The 27,885-nt window shown below is 39.9% G+C and overlaps 1 protein-coding gene across 2 annotated transcripts in view; it reads left to right on the plus strand.

The window, feature by feature from the left end:
- The first annotated feature begins 754 nt into the window (after positions 1-754).
- Positions 755-27,885, plus strand: part of znf609a (zinc finger protein 609a) — a 45,683-nt gene continuing 18,552 nt past the window's right edge. For both annotated transcript variants that reach the window (XM_067493704.1, XM_067493703.1), the window contains exons 1-2: positions 755-1,132; positions 21,370-22,194. In XM_067493704.1, the coding sequence (XP_067349805.1) occupies positions 21,490-22,194 (705 nt within the window). In that variant the 5' untranslated portion in view covers positions 755-1,132; positions 21,370-21,489. The remainder of the gene's footprint in view (positions 1,133-21,369; positions 22,195-27,885) is intronic.

The raw sequence follows: 27,885 nt of genomic DNA on the forward strand, positions 1-27,885 counted from the left end.
TTCCTTGCCTTGGAGGACATTACGTTCACTGCCATTCGTTTTCTGGAGACTTACCCTACTAGTTAGAATTAAAATGTTTTTGCTTTAGAAATAGGATCTGCTATCCGATAGATGTCAGTTAAACTATTACCCTCTGTATTGTACTTTAGTAAAACGTAAATTAAAAATTAAGTACAAGTACTTCACATCTGAAGTACAAGTGAAGTACAAGTACTTCACAGGGGTTTACTGAACAGGCTTCGCACACACAGAGCCAGAACCTTTGAAGTGTTCGTTATAATTGTTTCCAAGAGCCAAGTCAAGATTCAAGATGCCGGACAGATGAGATGAACAACAACCAGAAAAAAATGCTAAGCTACTTATGAAGCACAGGGTCAGGGGTTTGACTCCCACTCCTCCTGGCTGCATCTAAAGTTGTTCCTAGGCAAGACACGTAGCCCCCCGTGCTACTTACTTATAAGTCGCCTTGGACAAACGTGTCTGCCAAAAGGCTGATCGTAAAAATGATTAGAACCTGAATCTATTCAACATAAACATAAAATAACTAAAATAGACACAAAATGTCCAAAACCGAGTCAACACGACTAAAAAGAAGGTCTGGGGGCCCTGGTGTCTATTCTTTCACAATCCGCCAGTGGACTGAATGCAGCACATGAGTGCGACTTCCGTCCATTGAATCCAGGTCCAGTGAGAGAATCCAATCCGGCGAACCGAGTCCAGGTCCAGTGACTCCTCGCCTCCAGGCTCCGGGGTTTGGTTGCTTTGTACCTAACAGCCATTTAGCCTCACGGTGCTGTTTGTCTGCCTGTTGGTGTCTGTGTGTCTCTTACCAGGGAAAACGCGGATCTGGAAACTCTGGGAATACCGCATCCAGTCATGGAATACCTGGGATTAGTTTTATTTTCGTCCAGTTCCGACAACTGACTCCCTAATCTCGGTGTTTCCCGCGGCTTTCCAGTTTTCTCCGGGATGTGACCGTGTGATGGCTGCGGTCCAGTGAACTGGGAGCACGTTGACTGGTCTCTGCCTGTTCAGTCCACCAGTTTGGGAGCTTGTCTTAACTGTTTTTACTGGGATTATCGGGACCTATGGAGTGCACATGAACATTGGTCGAATACGGATTCCAAACGGGGTAAGTGGACATGCTGAGGCTGGCTTTCTTGGTGGGATTTCAATGAGCTTTTTTGAAACGCGGGATAGCCTGCTAGCCATCCCGGGGCTTAGCTCAGTAGGCTAGCTGCTGTCTTTGTCTGGAGAGACCGGGGAGCTAAGGGACATGCGTCCATCATCGGACACGTCCCCGTCTGACCTGCTTATTTCTGCTTACCTGGAAATGTTTAACCACTGCCTCTAAACTATATCAGTTATTATTAAACGGTTTAATAGATTATTTTGGCTCTAACGTTTAACGTAGCCACACGAAGTAATAGCCACCTTTGAAAGCGCGTCAAACCGTCATTGGCGTGTTCAGCTCTTTAAAGCTATTGAAGTATTCAGCTACATAACTGCTTAACGTTTTCACGTGGCCTCGATCCTCGTATTGTCTAAACTGACTGACAGTGAAAACAGTGGCAGGTCGAAGGTGATAAAAAGTGAATTTAAGCAGGACGCACCGGGAGGAATTTAACCGCTTGTCCGATAATGGACTCATGGCTTTGGCAGGAGGTTGAAAGCGCCGCAACGGTAATTGTCCCCATGACAAATCGGACGTTAGGTCAACAGTTAAATAAACGATCTGTGCAGCGCCTTACGTTGATGTTTGTATTTGGTTTGATATTTATAATCTCTTGTTTGAATACCTGGGTATTTCCTATGAAACTGTTATTCACCGTGTAACTTTTGCAGTAACTGTACTAAAAATATCTCATTAGAGCTAAGCAACACAGCGTCCGATAATGGATCTCGCTAGCCTTGTAGCGGGCCACGGTGGGCCTTGGTGTTCGGTGCACAGGTTTTGCACGGTATCGGCATTTTACTCGGCGTTGATCTTAAAAGATTGTATTTTTGTGTTTGTTTGAGGTGAATATTGTTCAGTTGAAACAAATACACGACGTCATGGTTGTGCTTGTTTGCTTTGTGCCAAAGGGCAGTGAAATCCAAGGCCGACGAGTTGACGTTAGCTAGCTTCTCGATTTATTCAGCTAACGGTAGCTAGGCCAGCTAGCTCCGTGTGATCGGTGTGTTTGCAACGGTTTCCTTTTTTCTAGTTGTGCAGTTAACAAACGGGGCAATACTCCTCATTGAATATTAGTATTTTAAGCCTTGTTCCACTGCCCTCACAAATCCAGGGACAACTGTCCAGTGGTCAGAAATGTTGCCAACGTAAACGCTAACTCCGACACTATAATATTAATATCTGAGCTGGGCCGCCAGGTTCCAGATTGTTGGTAACTTGCTACACACGTATTACAACAGTAAGGGTTTCGTTGCTGTCAGGAAAACGTACTGCTGAGAATCTGACCCAGTGCCGCGTTAGTCGTGTTTGTGCGGCTGCATTTAAGCCACTGACCGAGGGCCTCGAATGAGCTGCCGTGAAGGAAAAGGCTTCTCAGTGAAAGTGCTTTACTTTAAATGGCTTAAAGTTACTCCCAAGGTGTGTGGCTGTCATTTAAACAAAAGTAAACTTTATTTTACCCACTTTTAATGTCGCATTGGCCTTAATTCGTGACGGATTATACATGAGAACCAACACAAAGAGACACAACAGATGACACATGTTTATCTTTCTGTAAAGCCAGTGATACGTCCAGGATCTTGGCTAATCCTGTGGGGGTGTTGGTTGTAAGTGTGGAAACAGCCGTTTAACTTGTTCTGAACAGTATGATCCAGTCAGTTTTCCACCATGAGGCTTGCTGAGTAATTTGGGGCTTTTTTTTCTAAACTATTTTTGCAGCAGTGAAATTGTGGCCTTGAGTGTGAAAAGATGTCTGAACACAATGACACAACGTACTTCAGCGTGGACTCGAGTTCTTAAAATATGTACCAAGTATAAATATATATAACACATTTTAAATGGGGTGGCCAAAACATCAAAACCTACTAATGCAATCCAGTACAACTCCACTGCCCACTTTGACCTTTATAATAAACACCTAATAGAATTATCACCCTTCTGAAAGTTTCCACTAGAAAACTGAGAAATTGTAATGATCTGAAAGTAGAATTCATGGCAGTGCCACTATATTGGGTTGCATTCGCGTGTACAGGTGTAACTAATGAAAGCGTGTGTGTGTGTGTGTGTGTGTGTGTGTGTGTGTGTGTAAGGCAGCAGTGTAATTGAGAGGAAACATAAATAGTGGTGACCACAACTTGCAGACTAACAACAGTACTGGGTCTGGAACTGAAAATATGTAAACATAAGCAGCAGACTACAACAGAGGAGGAGGTTTTCTTTAACGCAGTTCAGCATAAGTAATGTGACTGTTTTTAAGCCAGTGGCAGATGGTTGTACAGTGGGGGATTGTACAGAAAACGTCTCACATAAGACTATTATCGATTAGTTAATATAATGTAGTGTTTTGCAGTTTAAGCATGTTTTGTTATAAAAATATTTTTACTAATGTTCAATGAGTTCTATGTCCATAACATTTTGAAAATGTATTCTTCTCTTGATTTGACATCCAGTGTTCGAGACCTGGTTACCAAACCGTAAAAGAGGAGCAAATATCTATATTGTGGTAAACTGTTATACAGTGGCAACGATGTAATGATGCTTTGTCTACTATATAGCTTTTTATGCTGCCCATTCAAGGCAGGACCACTTTGCTCTGAGTAAAGGTACAAACCCAGCATGTGGGACCATTGTTGACCTTGGTTTATGCTGACATTAGAGGTAATAAAACTGTGTTGCTGTATCAGTGTTATAAAGCCTGTTAACCTTTTGTGCTTAGCCGCAAAATCTTGTAATAAAAATCAGCACATTTTATTCCCTCTTTGTATAGATTTGTTTTCTCTTTTTCTTGTTTTTCTTATGTTGACCAGATATTTTTGATAAATTGTAGATTATTGTCCTGCAATAGATAGCAGATTAATGTCATGCTTTACAAAAATATGTAGGCTCTAGTATTTTCACTATTCACGAGTGTGCTACTGTATTTCCTCTTTAGCAAACAGGTTAAAAGTTATTATTGGTCTTGCAATCTTAATGTTATTGTGCATCCGTTAGAATATAGTCCACTTTGTAGAACTGTGCTTGTACTAAAATGTCTTACTTTGCCATTTATGTAGTGGTCTGGAGAAGCAACAGCTTCTATTGTCTGATCACAGACACAGTCTCCGTGAGTTATCTTAACATTAGCAGCAGTGTTAATAATAATCAAATTGTACTTCTGAATCCAGACATATAAACAAAATGAGCAGTAGTAAGTAACTATAATTGAGCTGGTGTCTGTTTCAGTCAAGTTCAGCCTGCATTTGTTCATTTTGAGCTCGTGTTGTGTGGAAGTTTAAACAGTGCTTAACCAGAAACCATTGAGGACTTCTGCTGTTGTTTGGCATCTTTTTTGTTGAACGACCCACGGACACTTAACTTGTAGCTCGTTTTACTGAGAAAAACGCGTTTCCCAACATGTCAGAGATGAAGGGAGATAGTGGCCCGGGTGGAGTTAAACTGTTGCTGATGCTTTTTCTTACTGTCAACTAAAATCTGCTCCAGAACTGGAGATGAATGAAAAGATGAAGACCGAGCTGCTGAAGTAGACTGTGATGACGGCTTGCCGTCCATACTCACAGTGCTGCAAAAACCTATCAACTTGTCAGTAATCACAATGGGTGTAATGGCTCTGAGCCTGAGATGCAAATGTCTGTGGTCATGTGTCATCACTACACTGCAAACTTAGCTGTGAAGTTCTCTGAGTACCTGATGCCTACAGATGGAATCTAATTACATTTACATGCATTTAAGTAACCAGGTTATTGGGGGTGGGGGCTCTCTTAGTGTTGCTGGACAACACGGTGTCTTTATAGAAGGCGTAGCATGAGCAAACCATAAGTCACAAATTTAGAGAATCATTGTGATTAGCACTCATCAGTAACCTCACTTTAAGATGCAGCACGCTAGGCAGGAAGTGTCTACTCTCCAAAAAGAACATTAAGCTCTATTTCCACTGCACTGAACCAACTCGATTCAGCTCGACTCTACTCTCGTTTTTTGCTTTTCCATTGGAAAATGTTGTGGATAGTACCTGCTTGTGTGCATGCTGAACAGGAGGTACTAAATTTGGAGTGGAAAAGGAGGCAAATGGAGTGGAGCTGAATTTCCCCGGGTTGATCTGGTACTATACAGTAGTAGCAATTCGATACTTAAAAATCACATTATCTTGGGGCTATGGGTGTCGCCATGACAGTATTCACATGTTGTTTTGGGTGTGTGTGATGTCTCTGCTCACAGAACCAATAGAGAAAAGTTTTTTACTTACAGAATGTTTTACATTTCAGCTATTTTAATGACAGCAATTCTCCAGACAGTTGGAAGAGTTTGAAATGACAGGACACTCAGATTTTCACTTTAATTTCACAGCCTAACATATTATAGTGCTTAGCTGTTAAACCTCTGCAGTGTGCTGCGCTCAGAGCAGCTGACAGAGCTACACCCGCTGGGTAATCAATAAGATGGAGAGTCCCAGAGAGCACTGATGGATACAGGCTGTGCTTAGCCTATGATACAAGAGCTCTGCTCATTCCTCACTGTCCACGTACACATCCTTTTACTGCACAATAAAATCATACTTCAGATATTTTATCTCCTTGAAATGACTGTTTATTGGCCTTGACAACCAATATGGAAACTGCTTTACACACCATTTTTACGACTGTTGAATTAGTGTTTGTAACCTTGCTTTATTTGCATGAGGAAACTGCTGATGGCTGCTGATAGTTAACAAGGGCCTGGTGTTTCTGCATGTGTAGTAGTCTGTGTCTAATGGTGCATTTACAGCACAGTGTCAAGAAAATAAGTCTTTTAATTTGGTCTGTGCATTAGTCCGTGATGATTACCATTGCTAATTACATCACACCCACAAATCAATAGCAATTACACATATCATGTCACACATTTGCAGCAATGTGTTTAAAATATGAAGAAACCAAAAACAATCGTCATTTATTCATTTATTGACAAATTTTTTTCTTTTCACCTTTTGTAGGATTTTGTGGTTTTCACATACCTAGTTATTCATAATCTCATCTAAATTGGTGTGATCACATCTAAAGACAGCATAATGCCTATAGAACAATGTTGCCAAAGTTTTAATGGGAATTGTCATTTCAAGCAAGACCTGAGCAGTGCACTGTGTAATCATTACTGAATTCTAAGTCCACTCAATGTCTGTCATTAGAACAAAATAAAAACGGTTTTCTTAGTAGAAGAAATGGTTTTTAAAGCCTGGACCGTTCACACTTAAACACTGTTCCCACTAAACGGCAAAGAGTTGTAGTTTCTTGATATTGAAGAATCACACACCTTTTGACTTTAGGGTCTGAGGTTGACAACCCTGCAGATCCCGTGAAAACTAATTCTTGTGTGTTCTGCTGCCCAAAAAAACACAACCAGCTTTTTATATATGGGGCAACTTTTGATGCGATTTAGGCTTAGACGCTGTATAGAGACGTGCAGACAGCACTAATTGTAAAATATATAAGTAAAAATCCTTACAATGGCATGTAAGGTGATGCAAAATTAATAATAATGGAGCACATTCAGCAGTTACAAATCTTTCATTATTATTAACAAGAATTGTCAAGAACCGTATGATCAAATAATTTGTTTGCATCACCCTTGATAGGATAATTAATAATTTACTTAAATGTTTGTATAAAATGACAGTTGTACTAGCTGAATGTGTATTAAATATTTGTTTTACTCTTTGATATTTCAGAATAAGGGGCTGGTAACTTTTTGCACGCATGCTAGTTGAAATTGTATGGTGAAGGAAAAACATCTCATTCATTTCACTGTGTCACAGATCACTCTGTTTGGCAGTAACGAGGATTTCTTCCCCATGATGCTCGATGATCGTGATGATCAAGCACTTGTAAATGGTTCTCAACCAGAAATGCAAACCTTTCTCGTTTGGAGAACACAAAAGTGTGAAAACCCACTGTGCCCACAAGAGACTAACCCCACTCCCACCTGCCAAGAAACAGTACAAAGATGATGTTGGGGGTAGAGCCATAAAAGAATGCTGTGATACATTTTGTGACATGGTTAATTAAAAATTTGCAAATAGGAGAAGAAAAAACTATTATTTTCCAAATGATCATTTAGGCTGTAATAAGAAATCAGCCATGTAGCACTTTCTATAAATATAAGGGGAAAGGCTATTGTGATGTGTATATTTTCGGAATAAACAAAACTATATAGAGATGAATTTTTGTTCATAATGCATACTACTCATGAATAATTTAAAAAGGATAATGTAAATGTTTTACCATTGCTTTCCACCGCTTCAGATTTTAATAACATTTAAAAACTGGATAGATTTGAAGAAGGCTGTATGGTCAGACAACCAAGTAATCCATTAGACTTGGGACAGTCATGAAATTACGCCTGAAAGGATTCAAATACTGCTCAGAGGTTAAGAGTTCACTCCCATTTAAAAAAATAAATAAATAAAAATGTAGGGACTAGGCCTGACTATACACATTTGATAAAATGGAATTCTATGGGTGATTATGCCTATGAGTGCTAATGTCTTCCTATGCTCCTAAACGTGTAAAGTGTAGAAAAGTCACAGCCATTAATGTTTGTAAAGTCTGTGTCACTTCTCAACCGCGTGATACATTTAAATGAACCGTTTGAACATTGCAAACAGAACAAAAGAAGATGAGAAGTAGTTGCAGACAACACTGAGCCACAGAATACTTTTGTGGTTGGGTTTATTTTCCATACTGTCTCTCTTATTAGAGATCTCATTGTGATGCTGCTGTTATCTGTCTGTTGAGGATTCAGTGTTGTCGCTGTAGTAGCAGCAGTCGGAGGAGAATTAACACATGATTATCACATGAAATCTCTCAGCATGACTTTTAAAATCACGTTAAATTTGACAATCAAGCAGTGAGAAGCTTGACAGAACAGGATTTCAATCTAAACCTCAGCAGTTAGCATTAACATTTCTTTGAACGCATGTTGCTCAGAGCACTTCACTTTTCTTTATTCTACAAATTTTGATTTTTTTTTTTATAAATTTCATTTTGTGCTTAAACAGGATGCAGCTGTTTACACTGCTGGCAGAGGTAGTTGTACAATAAAACTTTTCTTTTCTTAAGATAACCATGTCCACAAAATGGAGGATGTCCCGTTTTATTTAGAATGTGCGAGACATGATTTAGAGACTCAGGTGTAGTGGTTTAACTTTCACTTCCTGCAGGATACAAGCATCATAAACTGAGAGGCAGTGATGCTGCCAGTGAAAAGCCTCCTGTGTACATGTTTTCACTAGAGATGTGGCCATGCAAGGTGATTCACTGACCTAGAGCTTTTCCAACCACTCGGCCATTGGGCAAGTAGCTAAGAGCTTTTACTTGCTCAATAAGCAAACTTGCTTGTAATAAAAATAGAAATTGTGGGCCTAATAAAATGCAAATAAAATAGATATTTGGAGAAAATAGTGTTATTATTATAGAAACTTTGCTTCTAATATACTTCTTTACGACTCATATACAATTATTTCAAAATAAATGTTAATGAATGTGAACTATTTTATTTAAATAACTATTACAAATAACTAAGATGTATTCTAAGATGTATTCTTTTTTTTTTTGAGTGAGCAGGCACAAACACTACAGTGTTAAAATGCAGAATAAATATCCATCACAGGTCGTGATGAAACCAGAGAATGACAATCCTTATTAAATGTGTATCTGATGTGTATCACACTTTAACACCCTGATTCACAAAGTAAAGGGCCTTTGAATAATGGATCAGATACTTATAGAAAGGAGTGTTATTCACCCTTTTTATTAAAACCTAATTAAATGGAGCCCACACTTTTGAATTTAAATGGAAACGAAAGTTATATCTGCACTTATATAGGGCTTTTCTACCTATTAGCACTCAAGGTGCTTTACACTGCTTCTTATCCAGCCCTTCACACTCACACACACTCATGGGGGAGCTGCTATGCAGCTGGCCAACACTCACCGGGAGCAACTAAGCTGGGGTTCAGTGTCTTCCTCAAGGACACTTTGACATGTGACCAGAGGAGCCGGGGATTGAACCAACAACTGTGGAACTGGTGGACGACCGCTTTACCTTCCTGCGCCACAGTCTCCCTATTTGTAATAGTTGTTGTACGGTACTTAAGCCTGATTCACACATTAACTGCAGCCAATGTTAGGAGAATCTGGCCTCTTACATTTTTCTGGAGAGGTTCTTCACACATGTAAGACACAGCGTGAGATCGCCTGAGTAAGAACTCGTTCACACGTGAAGTTCAATTTCATTGTGTGATCAGTGCACACAGCAGGCACAACATCATAGAAAACTTAAACTGTGGGAAAGTGCTTGGTTTACAGCACATGATAGAAACATCCCAATGCCCATTCACTCACTTTTAGAACTTCCGGGTTTAAAAGCGTAAATCCTTTGTATTGTGAATCCATGTTGTTAATGCTTCATGAAGTAATAGGGAAGTTTGTGAACAGGGGAGGCATCAAATAAATCACATGACCTGGTCTCTAGTTAACCTGAAAGGAGAGATTGTTGACACTAGGATCTAAGTGCATTGACTGTATTATTCAGGCTACTGTATTGTGTCCATTTAGCCCAGTAAAGCTAAGCAAGTTCTGGTGGACTGTCATCAGTCTAATAGTAACCCACTCCATCCCCTAACCACGACTAAACACACACACACACACACACACACACACACACACACGTGCAGACCCTGAAACTTACTTAGAAACTGGAATTAGGAAATTGTGTTGGAACTGCCACGTCACTGCACCAGGGTTTCTTTGTCATTCTAATGTCTTTAGCCATTACTTTTGTTTGTAATTGTCATTCTCCGTGTCTCTATTTATCTGCTATTGAACATTTCCCTGAAGGAGACCAACAGCCAGAAGCCAGTTCTCTGTATGTGTTAGATTAAAAGTTTTTGCTCACGTCAACCTGTCAAATACAGATTAAGTTATTATTAATAGTGAGTCCAAGCATTGGAATTTACTCAGAAAACCCATTTAAACCTGAACAGTCAAGTTAAATTTAAACAGATAAAAGAGAAGTGGTTTACTAAGAGCGATCAGTGATTGGCCATTGTGGCCCATTCACACCCTATTTATGCTTCATTCTGGCTGTTGATTGGTCAACTGACCATACGGTTGTGTCTTGCTCAGATCACCGTAAACGGACCCTGTGGTCCGTGGACGACTGCCTTAGCAACTGAGCTACAGCCGCCCCCTGTGTGCCTGAGTGGAAGGATTTAAAGCGAGCAAATGGGCGTGTGGACAGTGTTTCTTTCAGTGAACTGCTACGGCTTCTCTCTTTCTTTTGGATTTGCATGGGTTTGATGTGGCTTAAACAAAACAGTCTGTTCCCTGCAGAATACGTTTTCTATCATGCTGTGCCTCCTGCGTTCTCTGGCCAGGCACTACCCCTGACTGAATCAAGCAGTTTTTCCCCATGTGAGAACTCCTCTTACTCAAATCTCCACTCCGGGCAATGTTTGGGCCTAATTCTCTGGAAATTGTCCGGAGGTCATGTGTTTATAGGGCTCAGGTTGGCAACACTGCTCTGTAAACCTGGAAGTCTGTTGGACCATATATGCCCTGCACTCTATTTCCTAAAAAGACTGAGTAGTTATCTTTTTACTAAGGGCATAGGAGCAAACTGCACAGAAACAGACAAGAGTTGTCACTTTCACGCTTGTATGTTTATTTAATTATATCGCTTCTTTTTGCAGTCCTATATTAACACAGGCTAACTTTGCACTTAAAATAAATGTACATCTCTTTTTTTGTTTCGATTGTTAAAAGGAAACCAAAGAATATACTAACCCTATTGATACTGATCATCCGGCTTGAATTTGATTAAAATCTGCAAAAGATTTATTTTGTTTCTTGTATCACTGTTAAATATTCCATGAACGGTTATTTTCTTTAGCGAATGCAGAATAGTTAAAACATGACACCTATATATTTTATTACTGCTGCAAATCAGTTGAACAAGATTAATTTAATACCACAACCTTTCACAAAAGTTTCTTTGTTCTGCATATTTAACAAAACAAATGCTGTCCCACAGCTACGCCCAAACAGTCAGCAGCAGCTGCTTTACCCAAGCACAGTTTTATGGGATTTCAAGAATCAATATTGGATCATTCAAATAATCTGCCTGCTCTCAGTGAGCTACTATGTGTGCTAGGGGTGTGGTACCATTTTAAGAATCATCTGACAGACAGCAATTGACGTCACCATCAGCAAAACCAAATGACTGCAACAAATGTCACAGATAAGATTTATTTACAGCTTTGCAGAGAAAGAGAGTTCTGCTCTTTAGAGCTGCTGGACTTTGGTTGCATTTGCAAATAAAATGTTGAGGAGTTAAGTGGCAACACACAATGTCATATCTATTGTAGGGGGTTATAAAGATACGCCTGCATAGGTTGAAAAAGTACAGATTCTCTGTGTTAAAATCTCTGTGCTCCACTCTGTCACCCTGTAGAGTTCGTGTTTGAGAGGTAGGTAGGTGGAGAGAGAGGTAGAAAAACACAGGCTGGGTCACAGTGTTCACTGTGGCAGCTAACGTTAGCTCACTTCTGCAAACTGCAAAAAGGACAAAGACATTGTTAATAAAACAGTGGTGTGAAAAAGTGCAGCAGGAGGCCAGAGGTAATAAACATTGCCACTCATTTAGGAAGGTGATGAAGGAAAAAAGTCAGATGGTAATAGTGAAACAAGTCAGCAGGAGGCAGGTAGTGTTGCCAGCTACTTTCAGAGCACATTAACTGCCAGCTACTCAACCAGTAACTGGCAGTAACTGAACCTACTAGCTAACGTTATACTGTACACAAAGTGTTAACATGTCTGCATTTTTTTAACTCCATCCCAGCACTGTGTGGAAAGGGGAAGCAGCCGTTTGACACGCAAACATTATTTTGCAGGAGTGTCCACAAGTTACTGTTGCTTAAAACCTCATGGTTTTCGCTTTTATTGATGGACTTTCTAATTGTCAAAACACCACTGGTTTGAGAAGGACTCAGATCTTCTATTTAAGTAAAGTATCTTTAATTCTCTGTACCACAGTGTAAAAATGATATACACTATATTGCCAAAAGTATTTGCTCACCCATCCAAATAAATGAATTCAGGTGCATAAAGCAAGGTGCATGAAGACATGGATGAGTGAGTTTGGTGTGGAAGAACTTGACTGGCCTGCACAGAGTCCTGACCTCAACCCGATAGAAACCTTTGGGATGAATTAGAGCGAAAACTGCGAGCACCGTGTATTATGTATTTCATAAACACACTCCTAAACCTCGTGGAAAACCTTCCCAGAAGAGTTGAAGCTGTTATAGCTGCAAAGGGCCGACGTCATATTAAACCCTATGGATTAAGAATGGGATGTCACACACACTCGCTCTACTCTTGCACTATTTAGTCATTAAGTTAACTCACCATTGTTATTAGTGCTGTCTGTTAATTTAGTAATTAATAAATCCAAATTTTATAGTTGGTGTTGATTACAAAAACAACAATAGATAAAGTGCTTACTTGGCAGTTTTGAAAGTTTGCACAGGAAATGGATTTCACAAATTATGCAAAATATTCTGAAAAGGTGAAAACTAATCCTTTCCTCAGGCTGCCACATGCTTCCACCAATAACAAACACCAAGCAAAACAGCTTTATAGCTTTTTCATCTTTCTACAGGACTTGTTGGTTTTAATTAACACAACTTTTTCCTTGAAACACCAGTAACAGTCAGTTGGAAACCTGCCTGTTTTCTATAACCATTTCATTGAGCGGTACAAATGTCTCACAGGAGAAGTTAAAAAGCTGCAGAGAAAACAACATCCTATTAAAGTCACAACTAATATAAAATGTGTTTGCTTGTTTCTGTATAAATTCTAATGTTAGATGTGCCTGAAGTGTTTGTACAAGCTTTTTATTGCTTTGAATTGAGATAAGAGCTGTAGACAGATCTGGTTTCTGATTGAATCTGTATTCCCTGAAGAGGAAATGTCTGTCTGCAGAGAAGCATCCTCCTGTTTCTGCCTCAGCTCTGATTGTACACTGATATGTCCTCGATAGTGTCTCAGTCACAGTCAGACTGGTTGTTGTCCGTTTTGCTGCTTTATGAACATCACAACAAAACTGGACCTCAGAAATGAAGATGAATTGAGCAAACTTTCTCATTATTTAAGTTAGTCCTGAGAGAAGGGGAATTGTGTGATGAATATTACTATTACTGCAGGTCACACTCAGAGCTTAACGGCAGCTGCTGTGGCTAAAGGTTGAGGCTAGTGTGGAAATGTCTTTTAAGTAGATGCGATGCAAAACATTCCAACAAACACAGCTTCCAGTGACTAAATCCATGTATTTCCAGGACTCATCTGGTCCTGTAGTAAGTGTCCTTGTGGTTATTCTGGAAGTCATTCGCCATTAATAACACTTAAATGCTTATAGATGCCTTTGAGTGACAGCTTCTGTCTCCAGCTGGATGCCTTGTGGAGCGTTGGTTTCCATAGTAAACAGACTGTGCTGTGGCTATGGTTAATAAGGTAGCTTCAATAGCATGGCATTGGTGCATTAAGTACATTTGCATTATATGGTTCAGCAGCTAGCCAGCTAATTCGGTCGCTGATTCAGTCCATGGTGCACAGATTTTGTGTGTTGTGTTGTGTTCTGTAGATTGTGTGAAGTTGACAATATCAAACAAAACTTTGTGTCTCAACATGCAGTTGGAGTTACGTTTCTGTATTTGGGGTTTTGTCGCGGCAGTGCAGCGCCTCAAAAGATAAGGACAATTTGATCTTTTTCTTGTCTGAGTTTAGTTTCTATTTGAATTGTAAACAACATCTTAAGTTGAAGTGGTGTTCTTCCTACCGACCACGTAGAGCTTTGCGTTGACTTAAACTAAGTGTGTTTTCCTGGACAACAGCAGGTTCACAGATTGAACTTGAGATAGAGGACTATCAGAGCAGCAGTATAAAACATGAATGAACATTGAAGAAATCTTATAACAAATGTTATTAACTTAGTCTTCAACTTCTTCAAACGACTTCCCGATTCTCACTAAACCATGAAGTCGCTGTAGGAACTCCCTGTAGACCCCATGTGAGGAACTTGTTTGTGAAATGAAAGAACTCTGGAACCACGAAGACTCTTGACAATGGTCACACTAACCACAGTGCTGTGGAGAGATGGGAGAACGTGGCAGAGAACAGAGATCTGAAGATGGCAGTTCAGACACTTAACATCCAATCTGATGGAGCTTTAGGGGCTCAGGCAAGAAGAAAGAGATAAAACCCTGCTGTGAGAAGCTTGTACAGATTTACCCAGTAAGTTTCTGAGCTGTAATTGCTGCCAAAGGAGCTTCTATGCATAACTGAATTAAGAGTCTTAACAATTTTGTAAAGGAGAGATTTTACTGTGGGATTTTTATTAGATTTTTAATTTTTAATAGATTTGCTATTATTTTTTTGGCAACAGTGTGAAGATTGATTGGCAAAATTGGCTCAATTAAAAACATTTCCCCAACTGCAGCATTGTAGCTCCGTGTTGTTTTAACAGTGGAATTTTATGTCAGAGAATTTGGCTAAATCACGTTTGAAAAACACATCTACTCAGTACCTGCTGAATTAGTTCAAATGCTGTGTTGTTAAAAAAAAAAAAAAAAAAAATTCTGACAAAACACAATGATCATTAATAATCTCTTCAATGCTTGAGTACTGTTACATTTTCACAGTGTAGATATATGGACACAATACGTGATAACACTGAGAAGATTTGTGCTCTCGTGTGACAGCTGTGGCTATAAATACACAGACGCCTCCTGTAGTGAACCTGCGGTTTGCAAACTCAGATTGTCACTAAATAAGCAGATGTCACAGCGAAAGCTCAGGCATCTGCCTGCAGAGACACACTCACCACTAGGTCTAATTAAATGCAGATGATTTATTTGTGTTTCACAGTAATGGTTCCGAATCATTCTCGTATGGGTCAGTGGATTCAGAAGTTGTTTTGTGTCATAGGATCTTTAACAGCCATCTGGAAGAAGGGGCTTGTGGAGACTTCACTATATTCAACCTGGCATAGTAGGGATCCAGGAGTGGGTTTCTCTACCTTATTGTCCAGTGTTGGTGGAGCATAAAGACCCTTCTGAGATACCTGCATCTTAAGCATGGAGCACAGCAAAATGAACAGCCCCCTTAAACAAAGCCTGAACAATGTCACCTTCATGAAGGTGCTTTCAGTGCAGGACTTATAGATTAGTTGCGGTGCTGGGCCTACAGGGAAAACCCAGAGCTTTAGAAATGGTTTATATCCTTTCCTCATTATTGACAAAATGTTATTGTACAGGTCCAAGATCAGTTCTTTAGACTTCAGGTTTCATCATTACATGCAGTGCGAACTTTGCGCTTTTTAATACCCAGTTGTTTCTATTCAGTTTCTAGACTCCCATAAAGGATATGCTTGTGTAATCTCAGCAGCTAGGGATTTTTTGGACAGTCAGTAGATTTGGTGTCTTTGTCAGGGGCAACCTCAGCATGTCGTCCAGGGGATTCAGATCTCGAACTGCCGACTCTGATCGAAAGGTGACCACCTAACCCACGGATTGACTGCTTAGACAGTTGTATCAAAAATTGATGGGTTGAAAAGGGCAACCATTTCGATTTCAAGTAAAATTTGTAAGTACTATATGTATGTATTGTAATCACACCCCTTACTATAGTTTAGTTTATGTAATAAAGTGAAACTGGATGTACATTAATAGATTAGAGAGATTACAGATCAAGTTTCCTTTGGCTTCATCAGGTTTGCTTCTGAATAAAAGTCAATATTTCTAATAATCTGTTATGTTGATGATATGTGAACAATACTTGTCCACCACTAAAATAAAAGTTGTAGAATTAAGTGTACACACTTGTTCAGCAGTTACTGTAGAACCAGTTCAGCTAGAGCCAGTTTACCAGCAGTCCACACAGAGCCAGAGGAGCAGCAGCAGCCGCCGCTCAGCAGAAGTTGGCATTTTCCCAGCGTTGTCTTCCTCCTCCTGCAGCGCAGTACAGCCTGGTATAAATCATCAGGAGTGACAGGCTGTTGAGATCTGCACCAAGACTTGCTCTGCTGGGGACGTGTAGTTTTTATAGCCCAGCAGAGTCAGAAGATGTTTGCGAGAATTCAGGCTTGTCCTCGTTGAGTTGTGGAATGTTCCAGGCCAAGTTTCCGTCAGAACAGCCTGGATGATTTGTCCTGCTGCTGGTGAAGGCCCGGCTGGCTCTACAGGGTCACAGCGTCTCAGGCTCATTTCCATATAAAGAGGCTTCTCTGTGGCTGACAGCCAGGGAGGGCACTCAGAAGAGCAGGGCCTCCTGTGGACGTCCTGCCACCTCCCACCCTTAATTAAGTGCGGTATCAGAGCCAGTTGAGCGTAAAGTCTGATCCGTGAGCAGCTCTGCAGTCTGGATGCCACGAGCTAATCCACTCAGTCATTTTAACACAGGGAGCTCAGGAATTAATGCACTGGTCCACATCCCTGCAGCACTTCACAGGAGCTCTAAAGACTTGTTTATGTTCACTGCTTAACGTACAACACCGCTCCTTTTCAGAGATGCATCAAATTTTCTAGTGCTCTAGTCGTACAGTATTTATTAAATAACCTTTCAACGCATGACATCCCTGCTGCAAGAGTCATTTCTTTATAAATTAATAATCTGGTTATTTTCCGGGTATCATTTAGTCCATACAACTCATCAGTTGTGAATTGAATCCCCTGGATATTTAATCTAAGTTTTGAACAGTCGATTAGACAGAGAGATGTAAGTCCCCTACTTGTTATAATTTCCTACTTCATTTTAATTACACTTTGTATTCATGAGATTCCCATGTGTTGGGTGTCGTGTGTGTTTGTGTGTTGTCAGTATTTGTTCTGTATTGTTGGTTTGTCCTCTGTGTTTTTGTCAGTTGAAGTGCTGTTATTAGTCACAGGATTAGGGGTAGCCCCCTCCTGTTGCGCCATCTGGTTTTTCAGCCACCAGGTTTCAGTGTATAATTGGCCAGGCTGAACAGTTAGGGCCATAAGTAAAGCTCACGCCACACAGGGTCAAAGGTCAGCCTCCTAGATGCAGGCCTTTATTTAGCAAATGTCTTAATCACTTGCTGAAAGTTCACTTAAAAATCCTCTCACCTTTTGACCTCAGAGTAGGAATCTTCACCGATGACACTAACACGTGTGGTATCACAGATTTTTAGAGACATAAAATGCAGATTATAGTGACGTATAGTTCTATAGTTCTAGTTTCAGGTTTGTAGTTTTAGATGGTGGAAAATCTAAATGCAGAAATCAGCCACTTTTATCCAAAGCGACTTACTAGTGAGGTACAAAGCAGAAAAAATCTAAGTCAAAGAGAAAACATCAAAGCAAAGTCCTATCAGAAAAGTGTTCACATTTCATGAGATGCAAGTGTGAGACTAAATCAGCAGACTCCAGAGAAATGACAGAACCTCAGCTACCTCTGAAACCAACAAACAGATTGCAAACAGCACTTACTTGTTGAGTATATCTCCTGTCCTAGTTTGTTTCTTGGCACTTTTCCATGGAAAAAGATTTGCTTTACTTGTAGAAAAAAACACAAGTTATAGAAAATAACACAATTGCATGAAAAGTCAGCTTGTTTAAACCTACTTTTCATGCGTATGGTTTTTCATTGTTTATATAAACTGAGAGTTTTCCTTAAGCTAGATTTGAAAAATTGCAATATATTGCCTTACTAACAGTATTGGAATATATATCACAATGTATGGAATTGTAACCCCTATATCATATTGGTTCCTGCAAATACTACTGTCTATGTCCATACTCTATTATTGTTCTGAGCTCTGCGTTATTAACTCTTCAGCATTTAGAACACACCCAGACTTCTGGACTCTTAATTTTATCCCTAAATGTAGGATGAAGTTTGCGTCACCCTGGGAAATCTTGACTAGTTGGGAGTGATGATCTGCTCTGAGATGCTTGATAACTACAGGCCTTTTAAGTGGATCCACCAAAACATGAAACCATCATAAACAGAACGTGGATTCATATCAGGATCAGAATGTCATTCCATTTACAATAACCTTTACCATGGAACAGATAAGTCATTCATTAATCAAGTGGCTAAAATCAGCCATTTATTGGTCCTTTTTCTATAGACCCAAACCTCTAACATTGAACGCTGACAGGTCTAAACACATAATTAGTAGCTGTTGAATTTCAGAAATGGAGTCCTTGTTCTTGGAAAACAGTGCCTCGGGGTTAAGAGTCAGTTTTTTTGTGTGGACTAAAACAAACTAAATATGTCCAGCACTGGAAATCCCAGCCAGGCCCAAATCTAACCAGCTGTTTCTGGTATCAAAGCCTCCCTGTCAAATGAGTTTCATGGCAATCTGTGAATAAGTTCAGATGATTCTGCTGACAGACGAACATGCTCAGTGGTGGGTGGAAATGAGCCTGACTCAGGCAGAAGAGCAATTTTTGGCTGTGTGGTTCTGGGTTAGTGAAGCGAATGAAGCTAGTGTGAGTGATGGATGTTAAAAAGAATAGTTAAGGGAAGCAGGAACTTCAGCAGGTCTCTTTAAAATATAATAAGGCTGGGCAATACACACCCAGTCATTTTTATTTATTTTTTTTCATATCGGTCAATATCAATACTGATCACTATATTATTCCTTATTCTTTCCTTGGTGACACTGACAGACTGTTCTGAATTAAATTAATTTGTTATCATTGCTGCTGTAACATCCACAATTCTGTAGGTGACGTGCAAAAAAAAAAAAAAAAAGAATGCTGATGAGCCCGTAGCACTGTACGTTCTGCGCTTGCATTAGAGGAAGAAAAAGTGGACTGTAACATAGATTATTTTCACACCACAGACAGTTTATAGTTCAGGGCAATGATATGTCTGATAACAAGTTTCAACCATGGTAGCAGCTCACTTGTCCGCTTGTTCACTAAGCTGGAAAGCCATTTAAAGTGGTCTCTTTCATGGATCCAATTTAACACCTGAAAAGCTGGGAGTCTGCTAGCACCAATGGTGTAGGACATGGCACCAAGACACACCAAGTTGACAGTTGGCTTGGTTTGTCATGTCCAGCTATTCACTACTTTTATCCCAGTATTTCCCCTGCTGCCTCACAAGCACCTTCATGGGTCTGAAATTATAGATTCTATAAACCACACTTGTTAATGGTAGTGGTACCTTCCTTATTGTAACCGTTATTAGGGCTGCATGATATTATATAGCTTCATTTGGAATAGGCTGGTCATTCTTGAATGACTGACCTGCAGGGTCAATGTAGCATGCTGCCCCACAAAGTTGGGAGGATTTAAAGCAACCCAGTAGGCATGTTGATTTCCATCACTCAACTGCCATTGTAGTCAGGTGATAGAACCTTTTTTTTTTATATTTGATGCCTGGCTCTGATGTGCGTCTCCTGTCTGCGCTGATCGGGCACTGAAATAAGGGTTAGGTAACAATTTTAATGTTTTCCTTAAACTTCACATGGTCTATCAGTATTCATGCCAGGAATGAAATGAGGGATCATTAATGGAGTGATATCGCCTCCTTTTAAAATCAAAGGTCCACACAAAATCAAAACCAGACTTTGCCTCCTAAAGGTCTGAATAAATTGCTGTGTATCAATGCTCTGTCTCTCCCATCTTTTCCTCACTCTCCATATCACTTTGAAAGCAGTGCTTTCTATCACTATACAGTAAAAATCTGTGAGCCAGGATTCCAAAATAAGTCAGAGGTGGAGGAGAAATTAAATTAGTCCTCTGCATGCATTTATACCAGGTTTCTTTGAGTTTATGTAAACTCTATTACCCAATTACCAGGGAAAGTTGGTTTCTCTGAGTAACCTGGCTACTTAAATGCAGTTCATGGCTGCAAATAAAAGTGCTCTTATGTGTTTTAACTCCTGCCATATGTTTTTGCTTCATACAGTGTTAACTAGAACCTTAATTATTGTATGTTTTGAATCAGTTGGGCTGGTGGCTTGCACCCATCCCCCTCCCATGCACGTCAACAAGCCTGCATTGTCAGAGGCGGTTGGAGGTCACACTACTCCATTCATATGATAAGTGTCCTGATGGAGGCTTTAGAGCAGGGAATGTGTCTGCTGAGTGCTGCTGGGAAAAGCCTTAGAGTCAATGGCTGTGATTTCTCATTAATTCAGGCTTTATTTCAGCAGCATTGAGGCTGTATTGTAACAAACAATCCTCCACTTTGACTCAGTGTATCTGTTCCTCTACCGCTTTGAAAGATTTAAATATAACAATCACAATGTCGGGGGCTTTGACTGCTGCGCCCTTTTGAGCACCAATAACACCCAGAAACTGGTTAAACTTCCCTAAATGCATAAATGCTGTATAGGACCATAGGACTGATATTCAGTGTAATTGTAATAAAATGCGTTGCTGTTCACCGGTTTTTATGTGCATGTCTGGGTGCATCCTGGGCACTGATCATGTCTGAAAGCACTTATATCCTTAAAAATGCCTTAAAGCGTTTCAAAGCCTTAAATTGTTGTCTTAAAAGTTGCCTGCTGCAGGCTGTAACAGTATCAGGAAATGGGAAACTAACAGAAGGCCTATTGTAGATTGTGCAGCAGGAGGCTGTTTAATTCTTCTTGTTGAGTTTCATTCAGCTTCATTAGATCTGTAGCAAGAGCTAAGTTGCATTTTGCTACTTAATTTGTTCCAGGCTGCATCAATTTATTTAGTTCTGTCAGTAATTATTATTTAGCAAACAAAAACGTGTGTAAGTCTATTATGGTTGTATAAATACACGCAGACCTTACTAATTTTGTCCTTTTATACTTTGCACTGGTTGTTGTAAACAGATATTTAATTGTTTTTTTGTTTGGTATCATTAGTGGAACTTCATGCACCCTGTTAGTTGCATGTTTCTGCTCCCTTATTTTATTAATCTTAGAAGAACTGAAAATAGTAAAGTAAAAAACTTAGTTATGGAAAATTTCTTTTTAAATTAATTTCAGTTTATTTAAAACAAAATAGAAACTGCCATAAATCTAATGCTAATAAGTCTATTTTGGTTAATTAAAAGAGCAATTAATCAATTATAAAGAGCACTAATTAATAATAAGTAAAATTTAGCCTATTGTTGCTGGTTTGGTGCCATCTAACCCATTGTTTGCCTTGTCTATAGGAGGCGATGTGGGGAGCAAGGAGGAGCCACAGGGTCCAGCCCTGAGAAGGCGTCCTGTGGCTGGGAGGAGCGGAGCCCTCCTGTGGCCCTCCTGCGGTGCTCCGGGACACTCCTACTAAGATGTCCCTCAGCAGCGGCCCTGCAGGCGGGAAAGGTGTGGACTCCAACGCGGTGGACACGTATGACAGTGGCGATGAGTGGGATATCGGTGTTGGCAATCTGATCATTGACCTGGAGGCTGACTTGGAGAAGGACAAACTAGAGATGTTGAGCAGTAAGGAGGGAGGCATGGCTGCCCCTCCCAGCACTGTGGCTGCTTTACCTGAGAATATAAAGTTTGTTAGTCCTGTACCTGCTGCACAGGGCAAAGAGAGCAAATCCAAATCCAAACGTAGTAAAAACTCTAAGGAGTGTGTTAAAGCCCCAGTCTCAGATGGAGCTAAAAAGGAAGTTCAGGGTCGGACCTCTGGGGACCCAGTACCACAGAACCCTAATTCTACCCCGACAAAAGGAACTGATAAGTCAAGTAAAGCATCCCGCACCCTCCCTGCTGTGAAAAAGGACAAGGACGGGGTATCTGGGAAAACTAAGAAAGACAAAATGGAGGTTGGGGCCACAGTAATGGTTAACACTGACAAAGACTCCGGGGCCCCTCGCAGTGGCCCATTTGAGGGCCAACAAACTCCTGATTTGGCTGCAGCAGAGCAGCTTGGGAACATGGCGCTAGACTCGGCAGGGATTGGACAGCCTGTCACCATGACGATAGAGCAAGAGGAGGTGGATGGCAGCGACTGCCGAAACCTGAAGAAAATGGTTGGCGAGAAGGTAAGAGAAATCAGATGGGCTTTATATCTTCTTAGTCAATATGTTTCCAGTCTTCTGACTCTGGTTGGTCCAGAGTGCCTTGCTGAAGGACCCTTGGGCACAGCTGAGGGCTGTTATTTCACAAAAACAGTGGATTTGTGTGCCTATGTTTTCTAATCTGCCCGTTATTCTCTTCCCATTTAGTGTGTGTTGGATTGTAGAATAGACTTGTGTTCTCAAATATGAGGTTGCAATATCTAAAATGTTGCTGGTTCACAAATTCTATTTTGCTTTAGAGTTTAGAATATAATCCCTCAAGATTGGAATGATGTCACCTAATTGTCCTAAAAACTGATGAGGCTTTCATGTGGATTCATGAAGTATTAATATAACACAGTAAATATGGTAGACCAGTGATCTAGTATTGTGCTTCCACTGGGTTAGAAGGCTGAAAGAGTTTCTGAATCTTTGTGATGTAGCTGATGTTTCAAGATGATTGTTTTCCAGCTCGTGTTTCAGTTAAGCCAGGCTAAATATAAAAACACCTCTGTATCTCCTACAATGATCATACAGTTAAATTAACACCCCAAAACAGTTTAAAACATAAACGTATCACCTCCATGAGGGAGGATTTAATGTAGGACCTGAAATGTAAAATCTACGCATATAAAACATTTGTGCTGACATTAATCATTTAGCAGAGTTTAAGAAGATTAAAAATATCTCTACTGCCTCTACTCATATGATTCACTGCTGGACAAAGCTGATAGAGGGAGAGAGAGTATGGCAGCTTTTGCTGTCTCGGGGACAAATTTCAAACATCAGAACTTCCATCTATTATCTTTCGCCTATCCTGTGTCGGGTTTTGGTGGCAGCAGGTTTAGAAAGGTTTCCCAGACATCCTTCTCCCCAGCAATGTTTTTTCCAGCTCCTCTGGAAGGAGGCCTGATGGGATATATAATCCCTCCGACGTGTCCTGGGTCAACCACAGAATCTCCTACCAATTGATGCCTGGAAGACCTCCAGCGGAAGGTGCCCTGGAGACATTCTTATTAAATTCCGGAACCACTTCAACTGACTATTTTCAACGCGAAGGAGCAGCGACTATTCCGAGCTCCCTTTAGATGTCAGAACGCACACTGTCTCTAAGGCTGAGCTCAGCCCCCCTTCACAGGAAAGTCGTTTCACCCACTTGTGCTCGGGATCGTATTCTTTCGGTGATGACCATACGTGAGGCGTCACATATTGATTGATTTGTAAATTGTGAGCGTAGCATGGCAGCTTAGCTCCCTCTTCAGCACAGTGGTTTGGTACAACATCCACATTACTGTTGACACTGCACCAGTCTGCCTGTCAACACATCAGAACACATCAAATATTGACAACAGACAAAGAAAAATGTACAAGATCAGTCAACTATACAATTATCTACAGCTCAGGCAGTTCAGGCATTCTCCTTTAATTTATGGTCAGAGTTGGGGAAAGCCTGTCTATACAGTTATGTTTTCAGAAGTTTAAAAAAAAATCAACCAAACATTAAGCCTTGGGTAGTTAGTTTTTTACCTTGTTATTTTAGCATCTTCATAGCAGAACGTCTCTAACACAGTGCACCCAAATTAATGTTTATATTTACATTCATTTTCACAAAATGTCAGTGAAATGCTGCTTACATTGTCCGGATTATATCCTGTCCCCCAGTGCAGTGACCATATTATTTTCGTAAGCTCGTGCGTGCAGCACACTGATCAGTCCTGAATCATCGGGAAGATTAAAAGCGAGTTAGTGGGTGTGTTGTGTTGATGGTGGTTTCAATCACTGGCCTGTGGTTGTAGTCGAGGTTATAATGGTTGTGCGTCTTGTTCATGCTGATCGCACACGGAAATCGATCAGATTTTTACATGTGTTGATGCTTCTCAATTGGGCGATTTCCCACTTTGTGTTACATGTCTGAAAGGTCACTTCAGACTATGTCCGAGGTTGAATTCTCCAAAAATTGTCCAGAATTTATGAAACGGGCTTTATACATCAAATGTTCTCGTGCTGAGTGTGAATGCATGGTGCATGTCAATAAAATGAATTTAAAAAATGTTTTTATGGCAATTCAAGCAATCTTGCTTTGTGTTTCTTGAGCATTGTCACACTGTGATGACAATGACATCACAATTTTAGTGCTATCCACAACTCTTGCCCAATGTAAATCGGTGAGTAGAGCAGAGCTGAACTGGCATCATGCACTAGAAGAGCCCCACACAGCGTCTTGAAAATAACAATTATCTATTGAAATGTTGTGTATGTATGGTACAGTTAACGTACCTGAAGGCAAACTGTCTGTCTGTTTCACACCGTTGCAGTATCATCCGATCTGTTACACCTTTGAATATGTCACGTTTGCATATACAGCTGCTTCTTCTTTTTTTTATTTCTCTGTTATCAACGGGACAGTCAAAGAGAGACAGTGAATTAAAGTTAATATAACGTTTGATATGGGGTTTGTTTTACTGCAGAGTTTGACAATGCTGGCTAATTTTCTCACTTGGAACTAGCAATCAGAATCCAGTCAGGAAAAGCAAATAAAGTCACCATTCCTGTTATTGCTAATAGAACCACTCGTTTCTGTCTGTGGACTCCTTTCCAGCGGCTTTTCTCTCCAACCTTCCATCATCTTAAAAAATGTAGCTTAGTGCTGAAGTTTTGAGTCTTGTGAAAGCTGCTGGCCTGCAACTATCAGCAGTTCAGAGCTGTCAATTATCTAGCTCGGTGGTGGTCTGCTGCCAAATTCCAGCAGTGGGGCTGTGCTTTCTTCTTCCAGCTGGCTGTCGTCCTCTGTCTATCAAACAGATTTTACTGGAGGCCTCAGAGTCACCTCTGTCCTCTCAGATACAAGCCAACGGTCACAGTTTCTTGACCTCATAATGACTTGGCTGATAAAACCCTTGAACTGTCTTGTTAAGATAAATCGGTTTTGGCTTTAATGGATGCACCCCACCCCTTGAAATTTTTATCTGTCTAATATTTAATAACTGTAGTATTTTCATTTGTAGTATAACTGTTACGTTTTTATTCGCTGGTAATTCATTAGTTGGCAATAGTAGACTGTACTGAGCAGCATGTGAACAGCAGCATGTAAATAGTTTGTATCAACTAATGTCAATCAGGCTAAACTATGAGGGTATTTCTTGTTCAATATTATGCAATTTTAAAAAACATACTTCAGTGGAAAGCTTTGTTACTTTTGCGCTGTCAGACTCAAAAAATAATTGTCAACCAAAAAAAAGTTTTGAGAATTTTTTTTTTTGCAAGTCAAAAACTTCTGCAGATTAATATCTTTTGCTTGCGGGTTCAAGAGTTTTCGGAGTTGAATTCCGCTGTAATGGTGCATTTCTATTGGCTACTCAAGCAGCCAAACACAGTGGGTGCAGGTCTCTGACTTCAGAGCCCAATTTATTCATGCTTCTGGGTGTCAGACCAGATCGACCCGAAGTCTACTGCAAACGGACAGAAACGGAACGAATAGAATAATTTTAAACATTTTAAACATAATTTTAAACACTAAGATAAAACATGACCAAATCGAACACCAAAAATATGTCTTTTACATTATATACAAGTTTTTTTGGTTTTCGATTTGGTCATGTTTTATCTTATAGTATTTGTTTTATAGCGAAAGGCACTGATCTAAACCAAACTACAACAATCGCAGGGAGTAGAAATTAATCAAATACCTAAGACAAGAATATTTTCGGTTCGAACAATACACACACAAACACACCAGTGATGGTGGCTGCCATTCAAGGAAGAGACTTGGGCTTTAGTGTTTTGCCTAAGGATGCTTTGACATGTAGCCAGGTGGATCAAGGAGTCAAACACTTCACCCTGTGATTTGTGGGCAACTGCTCTACCAACCGAGCTACTGCCGTCCTTCTTTATGGTAAAAAACATTTATATATCCTGCAGCTAAAACTCAAAAGATTCGGTCAGTTTCTGTAGTCTGCAATAAATGTAACATCGTTAAAGTCAAAATATTCTTGACATTATTTATTGGGTAAAGTTGAAGAAGAAGTGATTATATATTAATGACTCACTCAGTGTGTTTACATGGGCTTAGGTAACCAGGTTACAGTCAGCGATCTCAGGCTGATGTCTTAACTGTCCTAACTGTCCTGTAAACGGAAAAGCTGGTTACCGAAATTGGGGTAAGAATCAGAGAAACCAGATTTTCTGAAAAAAAAAAAAAAAGTCTGAATAAAAATGGAACCAATACAAACAAGTACAAATGAGTCACTTTCCAACGCAGATTTTTTTCTTCATAAAGTTTGTGCTGTGGATCCGCTGTTTGTTTCTTTCCTGTCTCATAATATTCTGTAGACACCATATAAGAATCAAAGTTCGATGCCGAGCCGTGGAAACAAGGGGTTAGTTGCTGTGTTTAGTGATCTTCCAGCTGATCATAAAAACTTTGGCTTGGGCTGATTTGATCTTCTAGCAAATTTCTTTAGTTTGAACATCTCATTTTGTTCATTAAGTATGGATTCACACTTTGCTGTTGATTTAAAAAGGCTCTTAATTTAAGGGTCATTTGTTTGTTGATATAGAATAAATGGGCCTTTGGTTTAAGGTTAAATGGGCTGAAGACGGTTAAACAGGTTATTTAAGGTTAAAAAAAAGCATCAAAATGAATTTTAGAATGTACACTTGTTCATTATTACATTTGCCATAAACCCCTGCAGCTAAATCACGGAACCAGATGACAATATGCATCTATTTCAAAACACAGACAGGAACAGGTCACAACATGTGGACAGAAACTCAGACTAAACAAAAGTTAACTCTCTGGAAAATGTATTGGACAGTTTGTGGACAGGAAAAATTACAGAGCGATTGGCAAATGTGTGCTCTTCCTCTGAAAGCTGAAACTTGGAATGTGACATCATATCAGGATATTTCCAGCTGCTCCAGTGGTTTAAGACTGCAAAACATCTGTTATAGAAAAACTTGGTGAACATCAAGTTTTTAAATCTGATCCTGCTTTGAAGTGCTGACACTTTGAACTAATGTCCCACAAGCAGTGTCAGTCTTGATTTACTCACATCACAGTTACTGTTGATCTCTTCTGTGTTTAAGTGTGAATTTGGTTAGAAATTGGCTCTTTATTCAAAATAAGTGCTGTAAACATTGTGGGGTGATTCAGACCAAATAATGTGAGCCAGCCAGAGGCTGACAGTCTATTAAAATATAATCTAATAAAAGATCCTGGTTATCGTTTTCCTGATAACCAGATCCAAACTGGAAACTTATGCTGAAACTAGACCTGCAAAATATCAACAACCACAAAATCAACCTGCAGCTTTTTAGATAATTAATGTTTTACAGCAAAAAAAAAAACGACAACAAGGTTTTCTTAGTCCAATCTTCTCAATTATTACAGTGTGAAGCTTTTCTTAGTCGTACATGATTGACAACCAAACAAGACATCTAAAGATTTTACCTTGTGCTTTTTGGGAATGTTACATGCATTTTCCTCCATTTTCTGATATTTTGTAAACAAAACGATGAATCAGTTAATTGTGAAAATCAGTAGACTTATCAATAGCTTAAAGGTTTAGTAGCGAGACAGTTTACAGTTTAAATGTACTGGTGGACAAACTATTGTATTTGATCTCACTGTCTTTGCAACTTCTTTTCTGTGGTTTCCTCTTTCTATGGCCGACATAC

This window comes from Channa argus, chromosome 23, assembly GCF_033026475.1.
Source record: "Channa argus isolate prfri chromosome 23, Channa argus male v1.0, whole genome shotgun sequence".
Taxonomy (NCBI): domain Eukaryota; kingdom Metazoa; phylum Chordata; class Actinopteri; order Anabantiformes; family Channidae; genus Channa; species Channa argus.